The sequence below is a fragment of the Heptranchias perlo genome, chromosome 17, assembly GCF_035084215.1.
Source record: "Heptranchias perlo isolate sHepPer1 chromosome 17, sHepPer1.hap1, whole genome shotgun sequence".
Classification (NCBI taxonomy): Eukaryota; Metazoa; Chordata; class Chondrichthyes; order Hexanchiformes; family Hexanchidae; genus Heptranchias; species Heptranchias perlo.
Window position 1 is genome coordinate 59,264,324 of NC_090341.1, and position 8,377 is coordinate 59,272,700.

Here is an 8,377-nt window from a genome sequence, read left to right on the forward strand (position 1 = left end):
CTCTATTACATGACACACTGTGTGAGAGAGAGAGCAGCAGACTCCCAATCCCCAACCAACCTCACCATCCTATGGAGAATTAAACACTCAGAGACACTAACCTCACCATCCCATGGAGAATTAAACACTCGGAGACACTAACCTCACCATCCCATGGAGAATGAAACACTCGGAGACACTAACCTCACCATCCCATGGAGAATTAAACACTCGGAGACACTAACCTCACCGTCCCATGGAGAATGAAACACTCGGAGACACTAACCTCACCGTCCCATGGAGAATTAAACACTCGGAGACACTAACCTCACCGTCCCATGGAGAATTAAACACTCAGAGACACTAACCTCACCGTCCCATGGAGAATTAAACACTCGGAGACACTAACCTCACCGTCCCATGGAGAATTAAACACTCGGAGACACTAACCTCACCGTCCCATGGAGAATAAAACACTCAGAGACACTAACCTCACCGTCCCATGGAGAATTAAACACTCGGAGACACTAACCTCACCATCCCATGGAGAATTAAACACTCGGAGACACTAACCTCACCATCCCATGGAGAATAAAACACTCGGAGACACTAACCTCACCGTCCCATGGAGAATTAAACACTCGGAGACACTAACCTCACCGTCCCATGGAGAATTAAACACTCGGAGACACTAACCTCACCATCCCATGGAGAATGAAACAGGTTGGGCTCTGGATGTTGGGGACAGGCCGGGTTTGGGTATGGTCGGGACATTAGCAGGGTTCAGCTGTCAGTTGACTGCCAGCCCTTCCAGTGCCATATCCAGACTATTCTGCCCATATGTTGACAGGAGGGCAACAGCTGCCAAGATCCAATGGAAAATTGCCACTTTTCTATTGATTGTGGGGTAATGAGTCGAGAGCTGAGAGACCCCTTCTCTTTCTCCCCCAAGTTCCCCTTTCCTCTTTACTGTACCAGGGAGTCACAGACCGTGAGGGATGGAAACATTCCAAAGATAAAATTGGGGGCAGGTGTGGGGAGAGAAGAGAAGGGAAATTTCATTGGCTGCTATGGCTGAAGCTGAATTAAGGATTGTATTAAGATTAAAAGGAGAAGCTTATAATGTTGCGAAGAACAGTATTAAGTCTGAGGATTGGGAGAGTTTTAGAAACCAGCAAAGGATGACCAAAAAATGGATTAAAAGGGAGAAAATAGAATATGAGAGTAAAGGAAGAGAGCAGCAAAAGTAAATGTTGGTCCCTTAGAAGCTGAGACAGGAGAAATTATAATGGGGAATCAGGAAATGGCAGAGACATTAAACAAATATTTTGTATCTATCTTCACAGTAGAAGACACAAAAAGCAAATCTGAAATAATGGGGAACCAAAGGGCTAATGAGAGGGAGGAACTTAAATAATTAATATCAATAGAGAAAAAGTACTGGACAAACTAATGGGACTAAAGGCCAATAAATCCCCTGGACCTGATGGCCCACATCCGAGGGTTCTAAAAGAGGTGGCTGCAGAGATAGTGGATGCATTGATTATGATCTTCCAAAAATTCCCTAGATTCTGGAACGATCCCAGTGGATTGGAAGTTAGCAAATGTAACCCCGCTATTCAAGAAAGGAGGGAGAGAGAAAACAGGGAACTACAGGCCAGTTAGCCTGACATCGGTTGTCGGGAAAATGTTGGAATCCATTATTAAGGAAGTGTTAACAGGGCACTTAGAAAATCATAATATGATCAGGCAGAGTCAACATGGTTTTATGAAAGGGAAATCGTGTTTGACAAATTTATTAGAGTTTTTTGAGGATGTAACTGGCAGGGTAGATAAAGGGGAACCAGTGGATGTATATATTTGGATTTTCAAAAGGCATTCAATAAGCTGCCACATGAAAGGTTGTTACACAAGGTAAGGGCTCATGGGGTTGGGGGTAATATATTAGCATGGATAGAGGATTGGTTAAAGGACAGAAAACAGACAGTAGGAATAATGGGTCATTTTCAGGTTGTCAGGCTGTAACTAGTGGGGTATCGCAAGGATCAGTGCTGAGGCCTCAGCTATTTACAATCTATATCAATAACATAGATGAAGGGACTGAGTGTAATGTATCCAAGTTTGCTGACAATACAAAGTTAGGTGGGAAAGTAAGCTGTGAGGAGGACACAAAGAGTCTGCAAAGGGATACAGACAGGTTGAGAGAATGGTCAAGAAGGTGGCAGATGGAGTATAATGTGGGGAAATGTGAGGTTATTCACTTTGGTAGGAAGAATAGAAAAACAGAATATTTTTTAAATGAGGAGAAACTATTAAATGTTGGTGTTCAGAGGGATTTGGGTGTCCTCATACAAGAAACACAAAAAGTTAGCATGCAGGTACAGCAAGCAATTAGGAAGGCAAATGTCATGTTGGCCTTTATTGCAGGGGGTTGGAGTACAAGAGTAAGGAAGTCTTTCTACAATTGTACAGGGCTTAGTGAGACTGCACCTGGAGTACTGTGTACAGTTTTGGTACCCTTATCTAAGGAAGGATATACCTGCCTTAGAGGCGGTGCAACGAAGGTTCACTAGATTAATTCCTGGGGTGAGAGGGTTGTCCTAAGAGGAGATGTTGAGTAGAATGGGCCCATACTCTCTGGAGTTTAGAAAAATGAGAGGTGATCTTGGGTCCCTTGCTGTTTGTGGTATATATTAATGATTTGGACTTGAATGTAGGGGGCATGATTGGCAAATTTGCAGACGACACAAAAACTGGCCGTGTAGTTGACAGTGAAGAGGATAGCTGTAGACTCCAAGAAGATATCAATGGGTTGGTGGAGTGGGTGGAAAAGTGGCAAATAGAGTTCAACCCGGAGAAGTGTGAGGAAAGGGAGGGCAAACAGTAAAAGGGAATACGCAGTAAACGGGAATATATTGAGAGGGGTCGAGGAAGTGAGAGACCTTGGAGTACATGTGCACAGTACAGGTAGATAAGGCTGTGAAGAAGGCATACGGAATGCTCTCCGTTACTAGCCGAGGTATAGAATACAAAAGCAGGGATGTAATGATGGAACTGTATAAAACCCTGGTAAGGCCACAGCTGGAGTATTGTGTGCAGTTCTGGTCAACACATTACAGGAAGGACGTAATTGCTCTGGAGAGAGTGCAGAGAAGATTTACAAGAATGTTGCCAGGGCTTGAAAATTGCAGCTACGAGGAGAGATTGGATAGGCTGGGGTTGTTTTCCTTGGAGCAGAGGAGGCTGAGAGGAGACTTGATTGAGGTGTACAAAATTATGAGGGGCCCAGATAGAGTAGACAGGAAGTACCTGTTTCCCCTAGCGGAGAGTTCAAGAACTAGAGGACATAGATTTAAGCTGGTTGGCGGAAGGATTAGAGGGGACAAGAGGAAAAACTTTTTTACCCAGAGGGTGGTGGGTGTATGGAATTCGCTGCCCGAATTGGTGGTAGAGGCAGGGACCCTCAATTCTTTTAAAAAGTACCTGGACCTGCACCTAAAGTGCTGTAAGCTGCAGGGCTACGGACCGGGTGCTGGAAGGTGGGATTAGAATGGGCACCTGGTTGTTCTTCGAGCCGGCACGGACACAATGGGCTGAATGGCCCCCTTCTGTGCTGTATCTTTTCTATGGTTCTATCTCATTGAAACATATAAGATTCTGAGGGGCTTGACAGGGTAGATACTCAGAGGATGTTTCCCCTGACTGGAGAGTCTAGAACCAGGGGTCACAGTCTCAGGATAAGGGGTCGACCATTAGGACTGAAATGAGGAGAAATTTCTTCACTCAGAGGGTTGTGAATCTTTGGAATTCCCTACCCCAGAGGGCTGTGGAGGCTCAGTCGTTGAGTACATTCAGGGCTGAGATCGATAGATTTTTGGACTCTCGGGGAATCAAGAGATATGGGGATTGGGGGGGAAGTGGAGTTGAGGTCAAAGATCAGCCATAAGCCAAATAACAGAACTTAAATCATCACATCCGCCTCATCAACCCGATCAACTCCCCACACAACCTGCCCCTCCCCCTCCACGGCCGCTCCCCCTCCCCCTCCACGGTCGCCCCCCTCCACGGTCGCTCCCCCTCCCCCTCCACGGTCGCTCCCCCTCCCCCTCCACGGTCGCCCCCCTCCACGGTCGCTCCCCCTCCACGGTCGCTCCCCCTCCACGGTCGCTCCCCCTCCCCCTCCCCCTCCATGGCCCTCAACCTGCCCACTCACCCTGGCCCCTTTCTCCATGGCTCCCGGCCCTGCCCCTCACCGTGCCCCTCCCTCCCCAAGCCCCACCCACACCCTGCAGGCCCCGCCCCTCCCCAGGCCCCGCCCCTCACCGTGCCCCTCCCTCCCCAGGCCCCGCCCCTCTCCCCAAGCCCCACCCACACCCCGCAGGCCCCGCCCCTCTCCCCAAGCCCCACCCACACCCCGCAGGCCCCTCCCCTCCCCCAGGCCCCGCCCCTCTCCCCAAGCCCCACCCACACCCCGCAGGCCCCTCCCCTCCCCCAGGCCCCGCCCCTCTCCCCAAGCCCCACCCACACCCCGCAGGCCCCTCCCCTCCCCCCAGGCCCCGCCCCTCACCGTGATGTTGCGCCGGCGGCAGGCGGGCCCGCTGCCCTGGATCACGCTCTCCAGCACCGACACCTCCTGGCCCCGCCCCTCACCGTGCCCCTCCCTCCCCAGGCCCCGCCCACACTATCCAGGCCCCTCCCCTCCCCCAGGCCCCGCCCCTCACCGTGATGTTGCGCCGGCGGCAGGCGGGCCCGCTGCCCTGGATCACGCTCTCCAGCACCGACACCTCCTGGCCCCGCCCCTCACCGTGCCCCTCCCTCCCCAGGCCCCGCCCACACTATCCAGGCCCCGCCCCTCTCCCCCAGGCCCCGCCCCTCACCGTGATGTTGCGCCGGCGGCAGGCGGGCCCGCTGCCCTGGATCACGCTCTCCAGCACCGACACCTCCTGGCCCCGCCCCTCACCGTGCCCCTCCCTCCCCAGGCCCCGCCCACACTATCCAGGCCCCGCCCCTCACCCCGCAGGCCCCTCCCCTCCCCCAGGCCCCGCCCCTCACCGTGATGTTGCGCCGGCGGCAGGCGGGCCCGCTGCCCTGGATCACGCTCTCCAGCACCGACACCTCCTGGCCCCGCCCCTCACCGTGCCCCTCCCTCCCCAGGCCCCGCCCACACTATCCAGGCCCCGCCCCTCACCCCGCAGGCCCCTCCCCTCCCCCAGGCCCCGCCCCTCACCGTGATGTTGCGCCGGCGGCAGGCGGGCCCGCTGCCCTGGATCACGCTCTCCAGCACCGACACCTCCTGGCTCCGCTCCTCCTCGAAGCACTTCCTGCGGGCGTCGCGGATGCGCTGCTCGATGGCCGGGAAGCTGAAGGTGCAGAGGGCTGCGCTCCGGGCCCGCCCGCCGTCCTCGGGCCTCTCGAACAGGCCGTACAGGATGTGGTCGGGCCCGGGCCAGGCGGACAGCAGGCGGCCGTAGAGCCGGGAGCCGGCGCCGCACTGCAGGCCCAGCTGGATGTAGGACTCGGTCAGCTTGCGGCTCTCGGCCGGCCGCTGGCCCCGGGCCCCGGAGCAGATGCGGGCCAGCAGGCTGCGGGGCCGGCCGCCCTTGGCGCCCGAGTTGGCGTCGTTGTTGAGCGCCAGGTAGGTGTAGGCCCGGCGGCTGAAGGCCCGCACGAAGTCCAGGCGGTTGCGGGCCTTGGCCTCGGCCTTGATTTTGAAGACGTTGTCCTCGGACGGGTTGATGTCGTAGGTGAAGAGCCGCGACAGGCGGCCCGTGTCCAGGGCCCGGATGGCGATCTCGGGCGTGTTCTCGAAGCGCAGGTCCTCCCGGCTGCTGTTGGTGGGGAAGTAGCGGGTGCCCAGGCCGGTGTAGGTGGCGGCCACCAGTAATCGACTCCCCGGCTCGGGGCCCGGGCCCGGGCCGCTCAGCACCAGGCCGACGGTGGAGGCCTGCGGGTGGTTGGCGGCCACGTACAGCATGCTGGGGAAGACGAGGTCGGGGCCGGCGGGCGGGGGGAAGCGCACGGCCAGCCGGCTGATGTTGGCCAGGGCCCGGAGCTGGCAGAAGCCCTGGTGCACGGAGCCGCACACCACCAGCAGGCCCTGGCCGCCGTCCGCCTGCAGCAGCTTGTTGTGGCAGTCGGTGCGGCTCCTCGGGTGCTCGCAGGTGCTGTGCGGGAGCTGCGGGGCGTGGCACAGCGCGCTGTCCTCCACCGGGCCCGTCCTCACCCGGGCCTCGGCCCGCAGCCCCGGCCCCAGCTGGTACACGGCGTTCACCGCCCCCACGTACACCCGAGGCCCCGGCCCCGGCTCCGGGCCCCGGCCCGCCACCACCGCCAGGTTGTTGGTGGCCGTGGGGCTGCGGAAAGTGTCGCGCACCGACATGGGCAGCGCGGCCGGCGGGAGGAGGAGGAGGAGGAGGAGGAGGAGGCAGAGCCCGGCCAGGGCCATCCCGCTCCGAGCCCCCCTCTCTGACCCGGTCTCTCTCACTGTCCCGGTCGCTCTGTCGCCATCTCCCCCCGACTCCCGTCCCTGTCTTTTCCTACCGCTCCGGGTCCGGGTCTCCCCCTCTCTCGGTCCGGGTCCGGGTCTCCCTCTCTCTCGGTCCGGGTCCGGGTCTCCCCCTCTCTCGGTCCGGGTCTCCCCCTCTCTCGGTCCGGGTCTCCCCCTCTCTCGGTCCGGGTCTCCCCCTCTCTCGGTCCGGGTCTCCCCCTCTCTCGGTCCGGGTCTCCCCCTCTCTCGGTCCGGGTCCGGGTCTCCCCCTCTCTCGGTCCGGGTCCGGGTCTCCCCCTCTCCCTCTCTCGGTCCTGGTCCGGGTCTCCCCCTCTCTCGGTCCGGGTCCGGGTCTCCCTCTCTCTCGGTCCTGGTCCGGGTCTCCCCCTCTCTCGGTCCGGGTCTCCCCCTCTCTCGGTCCGGGTCTCCCCCTCTCCCTCTCTCGGTCCTGGTCCGGGTCTCCCCCTCTCTCGGTCCGGGTCTCCCCCTCTCCCTCTCTCGGTCCTGGTCCGGGTCTCCCCCTCTCTCGGTCCGGGTCTCCCCCTCTCCCTCTCTCGGTCCTGGTCTGGGTCCGGGTCTCTCCCTCTCTCGGTCCGGGTCCGGGTCTCTCGGGGTCCCGATCCCGCTCCTCTCTCTCCGGCTGGTGTCTCTGAGATGGATTTTGTCTCCAACAGCCCACAGGAAGAGTCTGTTTCCTGCCAGCCCGCCTCGACTGTGACGCGACCGAGTCCCGACCCGACCCCGGCTCGATCACCACTGCCCGACCCGACCCGACCCGACCCCGGCTCGATCACCACTGCCCGACCCGACCCGACCCCGGCTCGATCACCACTGCCCGACCCGACCCGACCCGACCCCGGCTCGATCACCACTGCCCGACCCGACCCGACCCCGGCTCGATCACCACTGCCCGACCCGACCCCGGCTCGATCACCACTGCCCGACCCGACCCGACCCCGGACAGCGGCAGCACCGGGAGACCGCTCAACAACCGAGATACAGCGGGAGAGACATCGACTTCAACCGGGACAGCCCGGTGCCTGCCGGTGGAGCTCGCTCTATCCCCGCGGTCTGTGCAGTCAATAAATCTCCTTCAACGGCAGTCTGGATCATTTTAATCATAAAAATAAAGAACTGATATCCTTGAGTTCCTTCTATACAAGTCAATGTCACCACTAGCACGGTACAGAACCGAGCACATTATTTACCAATAGGGCAGAACTGAATTAACCCCATTATTAAAATTCTCATCCTTGTTTTCAAATCTCTCTCTCTCTCTCTCCCCTTCAGCCCCACCACCCTCCGAGATCTCTGCGCTCCTCCAATTTTTGTCTCTTGTGTGTCCCTGATTTTAATTTCGGCCATTGGCGAGTCCCTAAGCTCTGGAATTCGCTTCCCTAAACCTCTTTAAAACTTTTTGACCAGACTTTTGGTCACCTGTCCTAATATCTCCTCATATGGCTCTGTGTCAAATTTTGTTTGATAATCGCTCCTGTGAAGCGCCTTAGGACGTTTTACTATGTTAAAGGCACTATATAAATGCAAGTTATTGTTTACTGATGGCACAGTACTGAATTAACCCCATGATTTACTAGTAATCTTATACTGAATTAACCCCGTTATTTACCAATAGTCTTATACTGAATTAACCCCGTTATTTACCAATAGTCTTATACTGAATTAACCCCGTTATTTACCAATAGTCTTATACTGAATTAACCCCATTATTTACCAGTAGTCTTATACTGAATTAACCCTGTTATTTACCAATAGTCTTATACTGAATTAACCCTGTTATTTACCAATAGTCTTATACTGAATTAACCCCATTATTTACCAATAGTCTTATACTGAATTAACCCCATTATTTACCAATAGTCTTATACTGAATTAACCCCATTATTTACCAAT

At 56.5% G+C, this 8,377-nt stretch overlaps 1 protein-coding gene across 1 annotated transcript in view; it reads right to left on the bottom strand.

The window, feature by feature from the left end:
- Positions 1–6,613, bottom strand: part of LOC137334333 (plexin-D1-like) — a 231,883-nt gene extending 225,270 nt beyond the window's left edge. The window contains 1 exon segment of the mRNA XM_067999033.1: positions 5,207–6,613. Coding sequence (XP_067855134.1) covers positions 5,207–6,424 — 1,218 coding nt within the window. The 5' untranslated portion in view covers positions 6,425–6,613.
- Between the last annotated feature and the right edge of the window lie 1,764 nt (positions 6,614–8,377).